The sequence below is a fragment of the Vipera berus genome (genome assembly GCF_964194415.1).
Source record: "Vipera berus genome assembly, chromosome: 2".
In the NCBI taxonomy this organism is placed as follows: Eukaryota; Metazoa; Chordata; class Lepidosauria; order Squamata; family Viperidae; genus Vipera; species Vipera berus.
In genome coordinates, this window is record NC_138203.1 from 224,289,826 (window position 1) to 224,312,308 (window position 22,483).

The window sequence follows — 22,483 nt, forward strand, 5'->3', positions numbered from 1 at the left end:
CAGCTGGCTTTGTGCCGAGGTGGGACTAGAACTCATCGCCATCTTATTTCCACCTGATATCTTAACCACTACACCAAAGTGGCTCTCCAGCAAATGTTACCATATTCCAAAGTATGTATGGATGTGTGTGTGGAATTTGGAACATGCTTGAGAGCCAGCAACCCCCAAGCTCTCCTGCCCTAAAAAAGGGAAGGAGGAATATCTGAACCTTTTCAACTCTGCTTAAATATTTATTGTATCTTCTTTTCTTTCCTCACACTGATATTTTCAAGACAATCTGTGTAATCAAACTATTTCTTGGTAGGTTTGAGGCTTCAGGGCCTGGGGTCTGCAGAAAGCTCTTAATGTGGGCGTCACATTTCCCCTTCAGAGCCTCAGGCAAGTTTTTTTTTTGGGGGGGGTCCTATCTCCCCAGATTTTTAAATGTGGCAAAGGTGCCTGCAACTTGTTCTCTCTGCAGTTTGAAAAAGGGGCAAGAGTGCATGAAGAATGGAATAAATAAATTCAGTGAAGTCCAAGGTCACTAGGTGACCTTGGTCCTCAAGATGCATGAAAGTGGCAGTGGAGATTATTTCAGCAACCCTGGCTAATTTATATGTTAATATTACAAGGAACCATGCAATAGATCTTATCTTGTGGCAATGAAGGTGGCAAAGCGCGCTTATTTCACCACCCGCAGATAACCGCCCAGCCGCCCTATTTAGAGTGGTCCGTTCCCTTTTAAATCAAGGGACGGGAGAGGACCCCTTACGAGGACGGGCTGAGGAATTTAGTAAATATCTGGTGGACAAAATTGCTCAGATTCGGGCTGGTCTGGACTCTTGACTGGGCAGTATCTGACGAGAGGAAAACGATGAATTTGGCCGAGAACATTTGGGAAGAGTTTGATCCTGTGACTCCGGATGAAGTGGACAAGATCATGGGGAAACTAAGTGCCGCCACATGTTTGTTGGACCCGTGTCCCTCCTGGCTGGTCTATGCATCTCGGGAGGTTACACGAGGCTGGCTCCTAGCAGTTATCAATGCCTCACTGAGTGAAGGGTACTTCCCTGCCGCCTTGAAAGAGGCGGTGGTAAGACCCCTCCTTAAGAAACCTGCATTGGATCCAGCTATTTTAAACAACTTCCGTCCTGTCTCCAACCTTCGCTTTCTTGCGAAGGTTGTTGAGAGCGTGGTGGCACGGCAGCTCCCTTTGGTCCTGGAGGAAGCTGAGTATCTGGATCCGTACCAATCGGGTTTCAGACCCGGGTATAGCACGGAGACGGCATTGGTCGCGCTGGTGAATGATCTCTGGTGGGCCCGAGATAGAGGTTATTCCTCTGTCCTGGTCCTATTAGATCTCTCAGCGGCTTTTGATACCATCGACCACGGTATCTTACTGCGTCGTCTTGAGGGGTTGGGAGTGGGAGGCACCGTTCTGCGGTGGTTCTCCTCCTACCTCTCGGGCCGTTCGCAGACGGTGTTAGCAGAGGGCAAGCCCTAGGCCCCTTAGTTGTGGAGTGCCTCAGGGGTCGGTGCTCTTGCCCCTCCTGTTCAACATCTATATGAAGCCGCTGGGAGAGATCATCCGTGGCTTCGGGGTGAAGTATCATCAATATGCTGATGATACCCAGCTTTTCATCTCCACCCCGAACCACCCCAGTGATGCCCTCGATGTGATGTCCCGTTGCCTGGAAGCGGTACAGATTTGGATGGGAAAGAACAGGCTTCGGCTCAACCCGGCCAAGACTGAGTGGCTTTACATACCGTCATCTCGTTTAGTCCAAGAGGTTCCATCTTTGATTATAGGAGGAGAGATGTTACCTCCCGTTGATAGAGCACGCAATCTGGGCGTCCTCCTGGATTCACGACTCAGTTTTGAAGATCATATTGGAGTCGTGGCTAGGGGGGCATTTGCCCAGATTCGCCTAATATACCAATTGCGCCCCTTTCTGGACCGAGATGCCCTACGTACAGTCACCCACGCACTCGTTACCTCCCGTATAGACTACTGCAATGCTCTCTACATGGGGCTGCCCTTGAAAACCACCCGGAGGCTTCAGCTGGTGCAGAATGCAGCTGCACGGGTAGTGATGGGAGCTCCCCGATACTCCCATATAACACCTCTGCTCCATGAGCTGCATTGGTTACCGGTTGCCCTCCGGGTGAGATTTAAGGTGCTGGTACTTACCTTTAAAGCCCTACATGGCTTAGGCCCGGGATACTTGCAGGACCATCTGCTACCGGGAACGAATTCCCATCGCCCAGTACGCTCACACAGAGAAGGCCTCCTCAGGGTACCGTCGGCTAGACAATGTCAGCTGGCGAACCCCAGGAGAAGGGCCTTCTCTGTGGGAGCGCCAGTCCTATGGAATCAGCTCCCCTCTGAGCTTAGGATGGCCCAAGATCTCCGGTCCTTTCGCCGCGGCCTCAAAACACTCCTTTTCCACCTGGCTGACCTGGACTGACAGGCATTTTAATTATGTTTACAATTTTTAATTTATTTTTAATTTTTAATTTTAATTTATTGCACAGATGACTTTAATTTTAATTTTATCTTAATTTCTGTTATATGCTATTGTTGTTAGCCGCCCTGAGTCCTTCGGGAGATAGGGCGGGATATAAGTCCCATTAATAAATAAATAAATAAATAAATAAATAAATAAATAAATAAATAAATAAATAAATAAATACAGATTTTCAGAAAAAGTAACTTTCACCCCGATACACTTAGGCAGTTTACAGTGTAGTATTCAGATTCTGGCTAATGTGAGAACATACTGCATGGTTGCAAATGAGCCGTGAATTACAAAACTAACACATTAAAATGGATTACTCTTGGCAGGGGGCAGCACAATTTGAAAACTAATCTAGCCTTGTTAATATTTGGATGAGAGACCATCAGGCAATTCTAGGGTTCAGATGGAGAAGTCAGAAAACATCCCACAGAAGCATCACGATAATATGGAATACACACAGACCCTCTCTGCCCAGTGTTAATAGTTTTCAAATGTAATATAAAAATATCCTCTCTGCTTTTGTGACTTATCATTGCTCTTAATTTCTGTATGGTGTAACTATTGATACAAGTTTACTTCCATTCATTGTTTTTGGGGGAAAGAATATAGCATCACCACACTGTTAGCATATTTTACCATTTGGGGAAGAATTCTGGAAAAATGGAATGATATTATTTCTAAGTCCTTAAACTTTAATGTGATAAAGGACTTACCTTACTTGTTTGTTACATTAGTAGGTACTATAAAATATAACCAGATTAAAAACTGAGTGAAGGAGAAAAAAGAAAAGGAACCCTAGAACTTAAATGTTTTAATTTTATGTTATTATTTTAATGTGATAAAAGACTTATCTTATTTGTTTGTAACATTAATGTGGTGCTATAAAATATAACCAGATAAGAATTGACTGAGGGGAAAAAAGACAGGGACCCCTAGAATTTGAATGTTTTAACTTTGTGTTATTTTTTTGGATACTGGAAAACATCAATATTACTTTTTTGAATGTGTGAGCATTTTTCAGCTGGAGATGTATAAAATAAAAATACAGTTGAAGTATCCAAAATAGAAATGTTTCCTAGAAAATTGTTATTAAGGTGACAATAGCCAATTTGCTCCAGGATTCGAAAACTGCAGTTGGTTTTTTTTTAAAAAAACAATGTAAAATATTTGGAAAATCACATATACTGGTATGAATTTTCAATTCTACCTTTTCTTTATCAATTAAAGACTCCAAGCAGGCAACAATACCACAAAAGAAACTGGCATCAATTAAGTATTTTTAATTTTCTTACAACCACTTAAAACGGTCATGAAGTACCACAAAATTATATACATTCATTTACAGAACAAGTCAAATAATCTAAAATATTTTAAAACCCTTTACCTGATGCACCTAGGCAACAAAGAAGGTGCTTCAGTAGACATTTTATGTGCATAACTTCTACTTTCAAAATGTTATCCTCAGTTCACACACACGCACACACATATATATTAATTAAAGTAAAAATACAGCAAGCAGAAAAGACAACACAATATACATCTTTAATCTTTTTTTAGAGCAAAGCAGGAAAGTGCATGTCCAATGAGCTATTACCACTAAGAAATATGCTGGCAGTACCTGCCTTAGAGGCTCTTTCAGGAGATTTTGATTGTCTATGAACATTAAGGGAACAATCAGAACAGAAGAGAAAATGGGTGAAAATTAAAACAAAATAGCAGCCGGAGAAGCTGATGAATATAAACCTTCAGTAATATAAGGTATATAAGGCTCCATAGGGCAAACACAGGGATACATTTTTCATACACATAAATCATCTTCGGTATTTTAAGTCAATCCTATTTCTGTGAAGTTCCAAATGTCTAGGGATTCCAGGTTCTAGCCCTGCACAGGACAAATACTGGAATTTAAATTGATTAACTGAAGAAAGCAACTTGCTCTCCAGCATAGAATTTGGTTTTTAGTTTTTTTAAAAAAAGAATTGCTTAAAAGAATATAAATAATAGAATCTATTTCTAGCAAGCAAGTACTTATGAGGAGTAAACACTATGCTGGTGCTTCTCCAGTGTTGGTTTTGAAACATGATATAAAAAAAGAATTCACATTCATAGCCTTCAGTATACAATCCATTTGTTACAAATCCAAGTCACGGGAAAGGGGTTATATTGCTGCACATCCAACAAATACTACTGAATTATAGATATAACATAGTTTTTAAACTAGTTTTATCCTTTCAAAATCCATTCTGACCTCTTACCCTTAAGGCTGCTTTCAAATATAAAGGTCATATATGGATAATTTAGTGAAACTTTAATACCAACATATGCACCTGGAATATAGTGAAATTTACACCAGTGAGGTTTCCAGGCAATGTCAGTTTCTTTGTGCTTAGCAACTATTGGGTATTCTGAAAATTTTCAGAGCAGACAATTATCTTAGGCAAAGCCAAAAATGGCATTTAAAGACCTTCATTTAAAATGCTGAATTTTATATCTGCTAAAACATTTGGCTGTACATCTTGAGTGAACTTTTATTTACAGAAAGAAACAAAATGGCTGATATCCTGGCTTTAGACTTCACATTTTGGCAAACATCTTTTGCAAAAACCTTTTATTCAACTCTTCTTAACTGATAAATTTTGGCCTGTTAATACTAAAAATAAAAAAAGAATCTCTGTATCTTGGAAAACTCCGTGCTTAATTTAGTAACTATGAAATATTGGACTGATTCTTTTGTTCTCCCAAATCTTTAGAATCATAAAAATGGCAACTACAGAGTATAATTGAAGAATATTTTGCACATTGGTCAACTATAAAAAGTAGCTTGTATTTTCAGAGTAGGCTAAATGTTTATGTTGACTTTTTTCTATCTCCCCAAATTTTAAGTGTTTCTTCAAGACAACAATCGTGAGAAAATCTAGTTTGCTGCCAGTTTCTAATAATTTTTATATGCTTTTTTTACAGCAATTAGCACCAGGAATCTGAAAACTATGTTTACCTTTCCACTCTCTGCTTTAGGTAAATATTAATGCAGGCCTTGAAACCAACAGAATTTTTCCAAGCTAGAATGTCACTGGCCTCATAAAGATATACAATGGTATCTAAGTTTGCAGACTTTCTTTAACCAATTTTAATATTCCAACAGGCTTTGGATGTCATATCAGTAGCAAAGCAGGTAAGACTGGCTGACTCATCAGGGCAGTAATAGGAAAGAGATGAATGATTTATAGATTAAATTACATTTTACTAAACTCATAATATTTCAGAACTATATATGGAATATTTTACAAACTGTGTTAAACCTTTTAAACTTCAATCCAGAAGACATGCTTGAATTGGCCTCAATAAATGAAATGTATCAGTTTTTTACATGTTGCATAGAAATGACTCATTCAAAGTAAGAAGTAATGAAAACCATCTTTTTGTTTTGTTTTGGAAAACCCTTAATGGTTATACTAAGACCAAAACGATAGAACAAGACTGAAATGTCAGCCTATAAATACAACCTAAATAAGACAGCATCTATTGTACTGGCATTCAAAATATTACTTATAGCAATATATGGCATATGAAAGCTTTACTTGAAAAACCCTGAAAATGTTAGACATACAAGTCTGAACACATGAGTGTATTCCAACTGGAGCTAATTAAATAAAGCAAGAATTACATTGAGCCTGATATCTTTTTTACAACCCCCCCATATTCTTTCTGATGCCAAACAGAGGCATTTATACTCTCACACACATGCATGTTCTTATAAATAATGGAGCATCTGAATAGCACTAATTTCAATATACAAATCTAATTGCAAACGTGGCCCACATGTTCAGTTACATAGCATTTCATGTACTAAACCTACTTTGACTGAAACCTGAAGCATGAAATCATTCTGCCTCTAGGATTCTACGTAGCAGAATAAGTTATTAAGAAATTTCTTTCAAGATACACATTCTCTCTCTTCCTGAAAGTATTCAATATGCCCTGCAACACGACTCTCCAGCAAGTCACCAATGCTTTGATCTAACTTGTGAATAATAAATACTCAGTGGCTGAAGTCACCAATTATGTATGTAATGGGTAGAAATGCAGAAACTGCTCTGGTCCTTTTAGCTTCAATAAAAACCTAGTTTTCCATTCAAAACATGTTAAAGTATCAGCTTGTTCCTATAGTTGTATTAGATCAGCATATTAAACTGATGAACTCAGCTGAGTTCTCTACACATTAGGCAAACCAAACTCCATCTCTTAATGTGTGTGTACGGCATGCAAGCTATGCCACAATTTTTCTTCTGTATATACTTTAAGAAAATCAAGTTCTATGTGTGCATTTACAAAAATGTAACAATTAAGTGGAGAAATTCAATTATTTAAGAACTGGAAGGAGCTCTGCATTTCAGTTCATTCTTCTAAGGATGGAAGTTCAGTTTTTTAAGCAAATAAGGGAAGACCATGTAATTTTCCCTAAACAGCTACATATTTTCTAAAAAAAAATGAACACATAATTTCTGATGTGTGGCAATATTTCTGTGCAACTTTAAGCTTACCCATAGCACATATTAATATCCACAATTTCTAAGTTTCCCCCCTCTACTTTTATCTACAACATGACAGGCTCACTCTTCACTATCAGTATTTCTCCATAATAAAGAGTGTTACTTCTTCAGTCTGTGACTATCAAGTAGCTGCTAAAGGCTAGGTTTCTGTCAGGACAGTAGAAAAAAGAGGAGCATCCATAATTTAACTACAGAAAAGTCAGTAGCTGTATCATACTTTTACTTGCCTGGTAGCCTTTTTTGGTTTTAGAGGTAGAGAGCAGGCTCTAAAATAAAGATCAGAAAGAAGCTGCACTTTCACTTTTAAGCTTTTGGCCACACCACGTATCTTGGCAAACAGCTAAGTCTACTCAATTAAATTACCTTCAAGACTGAAAAAAATTAAAATTAAAAAGAGGACGGTCATTCAGCAAGCAGCAAAGAGATGCTCATCTTCTGCATTCCTTTCCACGTGCTGTAAATTCTTTGTCCATACCACAACTGGAGGATTTTTTTTTCTCCTCATGAAAAGATATCTTTTATTCATAAAAAAGCCCTGATGTACAGAATGAGTAAGTACTACTTTTTAAAGCCAAAAGACAGCTGCAAAGATAGTTAGGATTGCATTCATATTTTGCTCCAAGTATTTTCCCCACTCAAAGTGCAAAACTATAAAGCCAGTTCATAAGCAGTTTCCATCTAACCCTTCTTGGTTCTTCCTGTTGAAGGAAAAGCAGGTTACTGCACTTGTGCTTCAAAGTTTCAGGTTCAGTTTATCTTCTTCCTCCTGTTTTAGTTGGCAAACTGCTGGTAGAAGGCAAATTTAACCCTTTCGATGTGATGGCAAAGTTTAATGGCTGGGCCAAGTTTCAAGTCCATGCACTCCTGAACCGTGGGAAGAGTGAGCAGGAGAAGTGCCTGCCCATCTATTTCCTATCAAGGGAAATTAAAAGAAATGTTTTTTTTATTAAGGCATTATAAACAAAATAATACTTTGGTAAGACACTACATATATTATAGTAAGTACAATAAACTGGATGTAAGGAGAGGAATAAAAAGAAAGATGGATATGATAGCAATATAAAATTAATTAAATCCTTCACTTATTAAATTTAAGCCATATGGAAATTCATTGCTCTATCTTCTTCCTTTTAGAATACAGGCAATTCTGGTTTAGTGACTGTTCTCCATTATAACAATGCTGAAAAAAGTAATTTTATGATCAATCCTTCCTTTTATGACCTTCGAAGGTCTTTAAAGCAAAGGAAAACTGGCAGTGATTTAACTTACTGATTGCTTCACTTAATGACTATGAGTCTCTACTCCAGTGGTTCAAGTCCTAACACTGCTTGGCTGGATGAGCTGCCATTACTTGCTTTAGCTTCTGCCCACCTTGCAGTTCAAAAGTATGTTCTATGTGAATAGATAAATGGGTACCAACCAGTTAGTGCTCTGTGTAGGCAGTCAAATCCTGCCAGCTCTGAACCTTCCTGGGAGGGAGCCTAGGATAATGCTGTAAGAAAAGCCTCTCAGTCTTTCTGGTGTGAAGCTAGCTCGCACTCTTATGGCATACCATGGGAAGCAGGCAAGTGTGTGCCTGACCTGATAAACAGGCAGCCAAACTACTACTCTGCAATAGCATTGTAGACTCCTGGCTCATATATCAACGCAATACTCTAATAATAAATAATATACTTAAACGACTGACTTCCCAATCCCAAATGTGGTTATTAAACAAGGACTACATGTATAAGAGGGACGCGGTGGCTCAGTGGGTTAGGACGCTGAGCTTGTCGACCAGATGGTTAACAGTTTGGCAGGTCGAATCCCGAGTGCCGCGTAACAGAGCGAGCACCTGTTACTTGTTCCAGCTTCTGCCAACCTAGCAGTTCGAAAGCACGTAAAAATGCAAGTAGAAAAATAGGGACCACTACGGTAGGAAGGTAACAGCGTTCCGTGCGCCTTTGGCGTCTAGTCATGCCGGCCACATGACCACGGAGATGTCCTCAGACAAACGCTGGCTCTTCGGCTTTGAAACGGAGATGAGCACCGGCCCCTAGAGTCAGAAACGACTAGCACGCATGTGCGGGGGAACCTTTACCTTTTTACATGTATAAGACCATTTCAGAAATGGTTAAATAACATTCCAATCCATTCCCTATCATTAGGACTATAAATTTCTTTCTATATTTGCAAAATAGATGGAAGGCTTTAGTCTAGGCCAATGTTCCTCAAACACTTGGCACCTTTAAGTTGTGTGGACTTCAGCTCCCAGACTTCCTCAGCTAGCATGCTGGTTGGGGAATTCTTGGAGTTGAAGTCCACATATCTTAAAGATGCTAAGGTTGAGAAACACTGGTTTAGTTACTTCATAAATACCATTTGCACTCAGAAAAGATTCTCAACTTTTCCTCAATAATATGTAGCATGCAACTGATCTGAGAAGCCCATCATCAGGCACTGTAGCATCAATTGCTTTATCTTGTCTACCTGTGTTCTTTTCTTGGTGAAATACAAGAGCGGTTTACCATTGCCTTTTCCTGCGCAGTATAAAATGATGCCTTTGCTATTATCATTATAATTATCACCTGACTCCTAATACCATCCCATCACACTGCTGCCCAATAGAGGTTTCTGCTTGCTTTAGCTGGCAGCTAGGATGATCTTCATGCCTTAGGTGATCTTGCTAAGATTACATACATAAGGCACACATTCCCAACATCTTTTGCTCATCCTTCCCATATATACCCCTTCCCCGCCACAATGAGGCAGCACAGCAGGATTTTTCATGTGATTCTGGGTTAAAACTTTACCTATTAGTGATCAAATGTGCCAGTACCTTTCAAAACTGAAAAAAGCTATCCCTGCTCATTATAAGACCACCCGGAGGCTTCAGCTGGTGCAGAGTGCGGCTGCACGGGTAGTGATGGGAGCACCCCGATACTCCCATATTACACCCCTCCTGCGTGAGCTGCATTGGTTACCGGTTGCCCTCCGGGTGAGATTTAAGGTGCTGGTACTTACCTTTAAAGCCCTACATGGCTTAGGCCTGGGATACTTGCAGGACCATCTGCTGCCGGGAACGAATTCCCATTGCCCAGTACGTTCACACAGAGAAGGCCTCCTCAGGGTACCGTTGGCTAGACAATGTCGGCTGGCGACCCCCAGGGGGAGAGCCTTCTCTGTGGGAGCGCCAGCCCTATGGAACCAGCTCCCCCCTGAGCTTTGGATGGCCCCAGATCTCCAGTCCTTTCGCCGCGGCCTCAAAACACTCCTTTTCCACCTGGCTGACCTGGACTGACAGGGATTTTAATTATGTTTTTAATTTTTTAACTCTAATTTTTTAATTTATTTTAATTTTAATTTTAATTTATTATACAGGGGCCTTTAATTTTAATTTTATCTTAACTTCTGTATTTATTGTATGTTATTGTTGTTAGCCGCCCTGAGTCCTTCGGGAGATAGGGTGGCATATAAGTCCCAATAATAAATAAATAAGTAAGTAAGTAAGTAAGTAAGTAAGTAAGTAAGTAAGTTGGCCCCAAAATGTAGTAATATTTTGCAGGAGTCATACATTTACTTCCTAACTTTTGGCTGCCTTTTTGTTTTGTTTTTTAAGTTTTTATGTTGTTGTATTCTACCCATTTTGTATTGTAAGTCGTTCAGAATCCTGAGAGAGATATATAAGTAAATTTAAATTAAATATATAAATCCATACAGACACACATTAAAGTAAAGGCTTAGTGATAAAGTTAAAAGTATGGTAAATGGTCTCACTTAGTCCAAAGAAAATTCGAGGAGTCTTACCTTCTCATTAAAACATTCTCAATAATTTATACATATGCATATGTGTACAAATTACACAAATGCATGTATAAACACATAAATTGATCAAAAAGTTATTTTAGTTGACATACTGGTTTCATGGAGTCAATTATTCATTGCCAATAATAAAACATACCTGATCCAGAAATATTCTAGCTAATGGCGCACAATCTGTAGATTTAAGGAACCGTACGACATCTGCTACACTCCATTCCAGAGGATTGCTGTCCAGCTGTAATTTTTCATCAACTTCTATTTTTATTTCCTATGCCACAAGACATAAAGACAAAAATATCATTTTTCTTCCTTAATCTTTTCCAGAACAAAAAAATGTTCCTAATGAGTTAGACGAGCCACTGATCCAGTATTCTGAGGTGTAAAAAAGAAGTCCTATTGTTGGTGTAACATATCCACTGTCCTGAAAACATGACTTACGACTACAGTTGAACTCAAAATTTCTGTTGCTAAGTGAGACAGTTCTGAAGTGAATTTAAACCAATTTTGCGATCTTTCTTGCGACAGATGTGAAGTGAATCACTGAAGCTGTTAAATTAGTAATATAGTTGTTAAGTGAGGCTGGCTTTCCCATTAACTTTGCTTGTCAGAAGGTCACAAAAGGAGATCATGTGACCCCTGGACACTCTAACCATAATAAATATATGTCAGTTGCTAAGTGTCTGAATTTTGATCAAGTGACCATGGGGATCCTGCAATGGTTGTAAGAGTGAAAAATGGTCATAAGTCACTTTATTCAGTGATATTGTAACTTTGAACAGTCACTAAATGAATTGTCATAAGTCGAGGGTAACCTGCAGTTCAGTAAGTTACTCGTTTTGTAATTTCCTAAAGTAAAAAAAGACAGAATTCTGTACAAAGAACCCTGGCAAAAGGATTAATAAAGGAAAAAAGGAAGACAAAAAGACACTTGAAATAGCCATATAAATAATCGGATTGCTCCAAATTATAAATAATATATAAGAGTGGCAGTGTGGTATATGCAACAGAAACGGCACTGTAAGCTTCTGAGTTCAGTATAGCAGAATTTAGTGAGGTTTAGTACAGCAGAGATTCATGGCTGTCAGCCTTCTAGATACAAAAGACCTCAAACTAAACTGAAAGTAAAAAAAAAAGTGCAAGTCATTGTTGTCATTCCTGTTGTTGCAGTATAGATGCAATATCCAATCATCACTGTTTGTATTTGACGACAGTGAAATGTTTTGGTTTTAATTTGATGATATTCATTTTTCATGCATCTTTTTACCGGTCTACTATAGAAAGCGTCCTCTCACACTGTATTGTGGTTTGGTATGCTGGCTTGACAGCCGCGGATAGAAAGATATTAGAGGATGGTGAGCACAGCACAAAACATCGTGGGCTGTCCCCTGACACCACTGAATGACATTGCCAGGGCCTGCTGCCTTGGAAGAGTGAGGAAAATTCTCAGGGACGACTCACACCCTGGTCGGTACCTCTTTACTCTTCTACCATCAGGTAGGAGGTATAGAAGTATAGCCAGCTGTACCAACAGGGTGAAGAACAGTTTCTACCCATTGGCTGTCAGGCTCCTGAACAGGAAATAACTTTATGCATGACAGACTCGCAAGGCCGGCACATTGTGCAATTAGCTCACATGGTGTAACAAGATGGTGGGTTTGTTGTCACTGTGAGTTGTGGGGGGGCACGAAGGGAGGCTCAGCCAATGTCATTGTATGTATGTTGTACTTTGATAATAAAGGTTCATTCGAGAACCAGGCTTATAACCATTTAAATAGTCATAAATGTAGGTAATCTGAGTATAGACAATATCTGATTTATGTTATTTAAAGGGATAATCAAGACTGAGAGTGTGATTCTAATCTATTGTGGCATGGTCTAAACCTGAAATTTGTTTCATCAGGATCACCAGTCTTTTTCTATATACTTCCTCCTGTGTGATATCCTAAAGCAGATTGTGTTAATTCATTATAACAGTATATTATCATTACAATTATATATTATAATTAGTTAATTATAATCAGGGCTTTTTTCTCATAGAATGCTCAGAACGGCGTTCCGGCACCTTTTTTTTTGCAAAAAAAAAAAAGCTCCCTCTATTGGCTTTAGGAGTAGGCAATCTTGGCTCTTTTTTATGACTCATGGACTTCAACCCCCAGAAATCCTGAGCCAGCCATGCTGAGGAGAAAGAGAGAGGTTTCCAAGCTGAGCCATGCTGGCTCAGGAATTCTGGGAGTTGAAGTCCTTGAGTCATAAAAGAGCCAAGGTTGCCTACCCTGCACTAGAGGAGGACATTAAAATTATTTACAAGGTTACGTCTTTAGGAACTAAACTTTTAGAATCTAAAACAGCTAATTCAAAAAAGTCAACAGGAAAGAACCTCACATTTTTCATCTGCTTCTGTCTTTTGGAAGGTAAAATTAGATAACAAAATAATCTATTTCCTATGTTAACATCTCTGCAGTGAAATCAATAAAGATAACAGGAAAGAAATGAGAAACATTTTTCTCAATGTAATATGTCTAATTTAGCTGATGATAGAAAAAAATAGTATCTTTTATACACTCTTGAAAACTATTTTAAATCTATAACCATCTATTACAACTAAACCACTTTAAATTAAACAGTTCTTAAGAATGAAATATTCTTAATTTGGACTTTACTTTTACTGTTTGGACTGTTGTGTGTTTTGAAAAATAGATTATTTAGAATCTAGTTATGTTGCACTTCAGTCTTTACATAATTAATCTAGTATATACATAACAATATATGAGGTTTTCCATGGTGAGCTTAACATCAATAACAACATTTATTAAAAAGGCTAAAATAATTTCTGGTGGTATTATCTGTACATTAAAATTTTGTTTAGTCACAATCTTTCAAAAGATGTTACATATGTGCATAAGTGTAGTCAGTAGCATATGCCTTTTTAAAAATATCAAACATGCAAAGAAACAAAAATAAGTCCAAAATATCTGTATTACATCCAGAAATGCCAACTTTGCAACCAATATTTCTCATCCATAACTATGGCACCCTAAGGATACCTGCATACATGCAAGTGCTTCTCTGGGATCAGTAACGCAGCAGGGATTGCTTTTTCCTTCCAGTAACAGATTGCTGGGAAATACCAAACATGGCCTTGAGAATTCCAATGTTTGTTACAAATTTTTCTGGATGTGGTTAGAAAGAGGCTGTTTGGTGCCGGAGACCACTGCCACGAGGAACACAGCTCTGGATCGGGGTTCGGAGCAGCTCCGGGTGGGGGCTCAGCACGGGCCACAGCATGGCAACTGTGGGAAGGGGAATCCTCGCGGCATGTGGCCCTGAGCTGCAGGGGCGGGGGTGCAAAGGACGGGTGGCGATGCCGTAGCAAGACACCGGCATCGCTCCCAGTGACAGCACCTCTGAGTTCCGGCACCTTTTTTTTTTTTTAGAAAAAAACCCACTGATTATAATTAATTTCACATATCCTATAAATATGTACCTTCACTTTGTGATCAGAAATAAGTCACCTAGAATTCTCAGAGTTAAGGATATAAATGTTTCATAATGAACAGAATTCTACAGATTTAATGCAGCATCTTCTGCAGCAAAGTTAGTTACATTTCTGATTATTTTTTGTAAAGCAGAATTGTATTTTCTATTATTTCCTTGACTACCTTTCTGTGTTCTGAGATCATGGTAAAAACCTACTGAAGAGAATGTCAAATTCACACACACACACGCAGGCATGTGCGCATATGCATGCATACATACACACACACACACACACACACACACACACACACACACACTACTTGAATGCACATTGAAATTAAGAGGCACAAAATTGCTGATAAAAGTTATTACATTCATTATATATAAGGCCTAGCATACAGGCCAGAAAGGTGCATTTTATGTACTTCAAATTGCAAACAATTAGTTAGGTTTTCCTAGTTAAAGAAATAAAGGTTAATCATCCATCTTTAAGTGTAGATTTAATTCCTGGAGAAAGGGAAAAATAAGAAAATTGGTTTCTCAGTTGCTGTTAAGCTTCACCAAATGAGCAGAAATCACCCCCATCCCTCAAGTGGTGCCAGTTTAGAAGAGGCATTTAAGGGAAATTTAAGTTTTACAGAAAGAGAGAGAGAAAGTTGCTGAAAGGCTTGATGATTGTTACATGTTTTAAAATCAAAATATACCTTTGGTGAAGGTGGCTTATTTTCATCATCTGAGAAAGAAAAAGTCCGTAGTTTTCTTTTCCGTTTGTCCCGGTCTGGAGCCCCAAAATGAGACTGCTCACTCTGCGTTGGGGAAGATGACTGTGATTTCTTCTCTGATACTTCAGACTCCTCAAGCAGCTCTTCCTGATGCTCAGAAGTACTGTCTTCAGTAAGAGATTCCTCGTCTATCTCATCCTGATCATCTTCATCTTCACCTCCACTTCCCTGAAACAGTACAGAGCGACTCAGAATAGCATGGATTAGCAACCACTTTGTCCCACCACCTCTACAGCTTTGCATATTAAACACATCCCGCCCCCCTAGTTGCATACTTGGGGTGATCCCACTGGTGTGTTATCTACAGAGGTAGAGGATCGCTTCTTCTTATGAACAAAGAAGTTTTTCCGTTTTTTTCTTTTCCTGTTTGCTTTTTTCATGCTTGCCTCAATGTTGCTGTGGATACTAGGTGGTCGGCCAATCCTTTTGTTTCTCCGTTTTCCATAATAATGGGCTGCAGAGGTTAAAAGAAAAGGGTTGTTATCATGAAACACAATTCATCATTTGTTAAAAAGATAAGGCCTTATTGTTATTCTATATAGAGGGAGCTTATTTTGGTTGTGTGCAACCTTTACATTACTGTAGCAGTGATGGGATATGCCTTAGGAAAAAGAGCAGAGTGTTTACAAAGACAGAGGATGGGTTGTCTGCCAATTTATAAGTCAAACTGGTTTCTTAATACATCAGTTATGCTACCATGAGATGTAATTAAAGAGAAGAGCCATTTTCCTGAAAGGAACAAATAATACAAAGAAGGGTTATCTGGACGGGGTATCAAACAGAAAAGATAGTATGTAAGATGCTAATGAAAGTGAATGTAGCATTTTATTTTTTACTAAAGTCTGAAACAAACAAAAAGCTTTCAGAAATCACAGTGACAATGGTTGGATTCACATACGCACTTAGTCATAACCTTACTGAATTTCTTCAAATTATCTAACTTATGAAGAAGATCTGCAAGGTATTTTTCTTCAATTTAATGCAGTCATAATTTGACTTGAGATATTGTAATGTCTGAAGCCCAAAAAATGGTGAAGGAGAAAACCATTAATCATAAATGGCATCCTTGATTTATTATTGATTAAATAGGATTAATTCATGGATTAGTATGCTATCCAAACAACTGGCTGTAATCCAATTACACCACTGCAAGCTTTGTTTCTGTTTACTGAAAGCCCTAGGAAGTGCCAACTGGCAGCCATCATAAAGTTTTTGGGATATTGTGTGTTTATTTAAAAATGCTCTTTCTAGCTGCCTACACATTTTGGAGCAAATAAATGGCAATAATACAATTACTTACTGTATTTCGTTTTTGTTAGAACAGAGCAGTTCTCAGAACATTTGTCTAGCACCATTTGGGGGCCAAAGAGATTTGGACAGCATTCCAGTTTGATGCAGGTCTGCCTGCAGAAGTCTGCAACTCGATCAGCTGTTCTTACCACTTCCACTGTAGCCCGGTAGCTCTTTCCTTTATATCTGTAGCAAAGGAAAGTTTCATTAATAAGGAAAGGAGAAAGTAAACACAGAAATACACTCTGTATATCAGAGAAATACACATGAGATGGCTTCATACAGCACAGTAATCAAACCAAAATGTACCATATTATGACTTACAGCCTGTGGCTTATGCTATTTTGATTTGTAAACCATGGCTTGTATCTGTCCAGTGAACTGTAGCTTATTAAATAAATAATTAATAAACGATGGATAAAATGTGAGGCAGGCCTAAAGTACTGAGCTTTGGTGGAGCAGTGGGCTAATGCCTCCTTAAGTAACACCAGCTGCCTGCAATTAGTGCAGGTTCGAGTTCCACCAGGCTCAAGGTTGACTCAGCCTTCCATCCTTCTGAGGTAGGTAAAATGAGGACCCAGATTGTTGGGGGCAATAAGCTGACTTTGTAATAATGCCGCTTGAGATGGGGCCGAAAGCCCTAATAAGCAGGCATATACATAGAATGAAGGCTATTGCTAAGCACATTGATTTGTGCTTTAAATTGTAAGCTGCCCTGAGTCTTCGGAGAAGGGCGGGATATAAATGGGATTAAAATAAAAAAATAAAAAAATAAAGTCTTGTTAAAAATGTAAACAGAGGAAGATTTGAGTAAAAGGCATATCACTGTATGTTAAATTTCCAGTTTAAAGTATTATTTATTTATTCATTTATATATATAAGGGTGTCCAATTCCGGTTCCATGCTGGCTTTGGGTAGCACAGAAATAAATGCAAGTACAGTATCTAAAAATGAAAAAAATAAGCACTATATGAGGGCGGGGGAATACCACCCTGATTGATAGCTGCCTAAAGAAAAGCTTGTCATAATTATGACTTGCCACTCCCTACAAGCTTTCCCAGACTTTGCTTGTTGGAAGCTGGCAGAAAGACACAAGTCCCAGTCATGTGAAGTCCTCACTTACTGATGCGTAATTTTCACTTAACAACAGCAACAAGGACTGCCTGGATTGTCATCTCTGTGATGAGATCACATAGCATCATGTTTTATAACTGCATTGCTTAGTGACAGAAATTCTGATTCCCAATTACCATTGTGAACTGGGGACCACCTACATACGATACCGTTTGTTTTTGTTCTCTATATATTATTTTTCTTTTTTGCACATTAAATCAGTACCTGTGTTAAAAATGCTTGCCTTTTTAGTTTATTACAAATACTATAACCTCTAAGAAAGGAACATCAAAGGATCTGAAAGCAGCAATGGTTTACTAACAATTATTTCACACAATAAAGAGACCAACCCATTATCACCCAGAGCTGAAGCAGCAGTAGTTTCTGAACTACTACGTCTTTTCTATTTCAGGTATTATTATGAGAAGTGCTCTAGAATAGCCTTAATATTATTTTATCAAGTTACTTTTACACCAAAAGCAAATAAAAGAAAATGTAATAACCCAGTCTTTCATACCCTTTCTGCTTGAGTAAGCCTCTTAACCTTTGACTGAATAAATAAATCAGTTGCTTAAAGTAACTCAAAAGGTAGTTATTAAATTGGTGTGCTTGTTATTTCCATGTAAAAACACCATGAGCGGAGCAGAGGGCTTAATTAGGAAATACTAAGATTAGACTAGCAGCTTTCCCTTTCCCACCTCCCATGCAGCCAATCAAAACTTTCTTCCAGCCTAAATTAAATTACAGAGTAGAGAAACTGAAGGAGGCTAGTTGGACTATCACAGATTTTATTTCCCTGGCAGAAAGACAGTCCAGAATCCAAACTGTTGATATTTCATGTGACTTTTCAACTGTTCAAATGACTTCTAATATGAGGGCAACTTTTATCTACAATTAGGATTTCTACTGCAGCTATAAAATACATTATCCTGGAAGCTTTTGAATTTTAAGGATGATGGGGGGAGGGGGGCAAATTATATATGGATAAAAGTCTATTCATGCAGGAAAGTTCTAGTACACTTGGAAAGTTCAAGTATGTATCTATTCTGCCAATTAAGTCCTGAAAGTGCCATGCCAAAACTGTTGTCCAAATAACTAGGTAAAGGTAAAGGTTCCCCCCGCACATGCGTGCTAGTCGTTTCCGACTGTAGGGGCTGGTGTTCATCTCCGTTTCAAAGCCGAAGAGCCAGCGCTTGTCCGAGGACGTCTCTGTGGTCATGTGGCCGGCATGACTAGACGCCAAAGGCGCACGGAACGCTGTTACCTTCCCAACGTAGTGGTCCCTATTTTTCTACTTGCATTTTTATGTGCTTTCGAACTGCTAGGTTGGCAGAAGCTGGGACGAGTAACAGGCGCTCACTCTGTTACGCGGCCCTCGGGATTCGACCCGCCAAAACTGCCGACCTTCTGATCGACAAGCTCAGCGTCCTAACCCACTGAGCTCTAATAGCAAAATATAAATATTTTGTATGGCGTATTTTACTTCGCTTTCAAAGTCTCTCCATATCCGTGCCATGAAGCTTCTTCATCTAGTTGTATTTCTCTAAGAACACGGCTAGGTTTATAAGCAGCGTTGATCAACAAAGAGAGAACCTAAATTCAGAAAGAGAAAAAAATAGATGTAATATATTAATGTGATCAGTAAGACTCATTTAAATATATTATTGTGACTTAGCTATTTAACTCTATTTATATGACCAGCATAACAAGTTTGTAACAGTAAATGCAAAGCAAACCTGTCATTAATTCCCACAATTTTCTTGGAAAGGTTTAGAAGTGGTTTTCTCTTCCTAAGGCTGAGAAAAAATGGCCCAAGATCTTCCAGGTGATTTTATGTCTAAGGTGGAACTAGAATTCACAATCTCCCACTTTCTGACCAGGTACCTAACTACTGCACCAAACTGGCTCTCAACCAAGCACTTAACAGTGTATAATTTGGAACAGATATTCCAAAATCTGGTAGCATTCCACATGCAGTGTAATACAACATTTTCATTAATTTCCCTCAATTTTATTCAGGGATTACTATAAAATATTTTCCTAACAAAATTTTGTAATTAATCTAGATTTTTTTAAAAAAAATTTATGCACATTTGATTTATTTTGATTGCCCAGGAAATAAGTGAATGTCCTCCAGATGGAAAAAGGTTGTGAAAAGAATTTCATTGAGCAGGAGGATTATGCAACTGGTAGAGGAGATAAGAAGCCAAGGTGTGAATGAGTTAATGAAAGGAAATTTGAAGAAATTTCACAAGAGGTAGTGAAACAGCAGAGGCCATTTATTACAGAATGAAAAAAAAAGAAAAGAAAAAGCATTGCTGGTCAGGATGGATTTAAATAAAGAAATATACACCTCCCCACAAGGAAAATACTGAAAAGACCACCAACATATACACCTTGAATACGGAAGATGACTGCTTGACTATCGTAAAAATTATGTAGCAATGCTGAATCTTGAGTACTATACAATGTTGCCAATAATAAGCATTACCAATGGCATCTAATGTGTAGCTGAAATCCCGAAGGCAGCTATAATAATCTGGGATGTTCTCAAAGGATTATAGATTTGTCATAACAGATCCAATTAGTTACATCAAATTTGGTATTTTGCCTTGGGCAGTTTCTGATGCTACAAAATTCAGTCCCCAATACCCATAATGTCACTTAGGCATTTCTATAAAATAGAAAATTAATTATAAACCCTATAAAAATCTAATTTTCCTTTATTTGCAGCAAATTTGTATTCCGTTAACCTTTTTCAAAACAAAGCAATTCAGCATGCTTATAGTTTAAAAAACATATTAAATTTTTTTTTTGAAATGATAGAAATTGTATTTCACAGGGACCAACAAAAATACTCACATGATAGTAGCTTAAAGTTGTTATTTTATGCCAGTTCCTAACCACCCCTTATCAGTCTAACAGTGCAGTGATGTATTACTTCCCCTGATTAGATGCTAGTTAGTGAAAGGAATACTTTTCCTTCCACTCTGGGTGCCAGTCAGAGAAGTGGAAGCAGGTTTGACTCTGTCAGTCAACCCCCCCAAAAAAGAGGGGAGGAGGGCGTAGTGCAGGATCTACATATTTTTAGCCAGATGTTTGCCCTGAAAAACATTTGTTTTGTAGGTTTATCCTTGGCAGTTTTTTTCCTCTGTTTAAAGTTTCTTTCTCTCTGCCTGCTTGCATGTTAATAGCGACTTCATTAACGGAGGAAAATAATCAGGATGTTGAAATGATACTTACAAACTGGGGGAAGGGGGGGAGGGCAGGAGACAGAATCTTATGAAAAATATAAAGAATGAAGTAATATCATTTTTTTCTGTTTTTTATTTTCATTTAGCCACCACATGCTGCCCTTATTAATGAAGCCGAATTCCCGGAACACTTCTAAATGTTATGTCTAGCTTTTCAAAATGATCGATGACTCTTTCTGAACTTTTTGTGGTGTTTTTATCATACTGGCCCACTGACAGTTTGTAGCCATCTTACTGCTGTTCTTTCTTCTATTTTCTCCTAACAAAATCCCAACATTCTTCCCCGAATAATAATCAACTGAGTAAATGGTGCTGCAGATCCACAGCCATGCATTGCAGATGCCCTTACCTCTTTAAGAACAAGAACGCAATTCCCAGGTCCTACAGACTGTGGGAGTTCTGCAATTCTCCCTTTGTTAAGATAAGGTCCTGAGAAGCATCTGTGGTTAAAGTAGATCTTTGGGCAACAGTATTTACCATTTGTTACAACTGGAAAAATAAAACAATATCTGAATGCAAACTTCTACTTAAAACATTGCTTCAAAAAAATCAATGAATCAACAGAAAATAAAGTAACAGGCAGTTTCCCACAAATAATGTACAGCAGCTGTCCCCAAACTTTTCGGCATCAGGGACTGGTTTTGTGGAAGACAATTTTTCCATGGACCGGGGTGGGGGATGGTTTCAGTTTTGTTTGTCAACTTCTAAATACTGGTCCTCTTTGAAATACACATTTGGATGTTTCTGCTACATTCTTCCAGCTTGGTTATTTCAACCACTGGGAATGTTAAATAATCCAATAGTCAATGGTGTGCTCACCTAATTAACCTTGGGATGGGGAAATGTCCAAACAAAGCATGTTTCTTTTTCTGAACTCCTAGTGGAAGACATATTTGGACCAAAGTCTAAACAACTAAAACTTATTTATTAGAAAATTCCTGAAATGTTAAGTAAGGCTTCACACGTTGTGGGTGAGGGACTAAACATGTGAATTTCCTTTTCTTACTCCAATTCAGATTGTAGAAGCCTTTTCTTAGAAACAATGAAAGCTCAATTCCAACAGATTTGATAAGTATATTTGGGTTACATTTGAGACTTAATATAGTTCTCTAGAATGAAAGGTATTGGTGTTTGTTATTTTCAGGCTGTTCTATTACTGTCTTCATCCTTACTTTCATTTACTTGAACTTTTGCAATAGGATAGCACATGCTTTGTATTTGCAAGATCAGTTTTAGGTAGAATACAAACGTGACTGCTTTATCAATTTTTCCTTATAAAAATTTAGGAGATGAAAGTGAATATTACAGGGAGACACAGCCTGCCAGCATTGCTTTGTTTACTTCAACTTTCCCTGAACTATAATGTCTGCATCAAATGTACATATACACACTCAGGTACATGTAAATCACACCTAGATATTCACATTAAGTAATAGGAAGAAATATTCCGACATCGGTCAGAAATCTAGATACAAGCAATGCCAATGCTTTCTGTCCTATCTCTAAATGAGTAAGCATTTTGTAGGGCTTGTTGAAAAATTGCTAGGTTAGATTTTTGCAAGCGAGTTTATTTTATGTCTTTACAGTTCAGCTTCAAGGACTACAAACATATAAGGTTACTATATGGAATCTTATAATACAGTCCATGTAGAATAAATATGAAAGTAACTGTAGTTTTTATATTAATTAGTCATGCTGAGGCTGGGATGACTACATGA

At 38.1% G+C, this 22,483-nt stretch overlaps 1 protein-coding gene across 2 annotated transcripts in view; it reads right to left on the reverse strand.

The window, feature by feature from the left end:
- Positions 1 to 3,758: 3,758 nt before the first annotated feature.
- Positions 3,759 to 22,483, reverse strand: part of SFMBT1 (Scm like with four mbt domains 1) — a 110,331-nt gene continuing 91,606 nt past the window's right edge. For both annotated transcript variants that reach the window (XM_081316829.1, XM_081316830.1), the window contains exons 15-21: positions 21,115 to 21,254; positions 18,995 to 19,104; positions 16,409 to 16,584; positions 15,384 to 15,562; positions 15,031 to 15,276; positions 10,989 to 11,117; positions 3,759 to 7,960 (exon numbers count right to left, since the gene is read on the reverse strand). In XM_081316829.1, the coding sequence (XP_081172955.1) occupies positions 7,820 to 7,960; positions 10,989 to 11,117; positions 15,031 to 15,276; positions 15,384 to 15,562; positions 16,409 to 16,584; positions 18,995 to 19,104; positions 21,115 to 21,254 (1,121 nt within the window). In that variant the 3' untranslated portion in view covers positions 3,759 to 7,819. The remainder of the gene's footprint in view (positions 7,961 to 10,988; positions 11,118 to 15,030; positions 15,277 to 15,383; positions 15,563 to 16,408; positions 16,585 to 18,994; positions 19,105 to 21,114; positions 21,255 to 22,483) is intronic.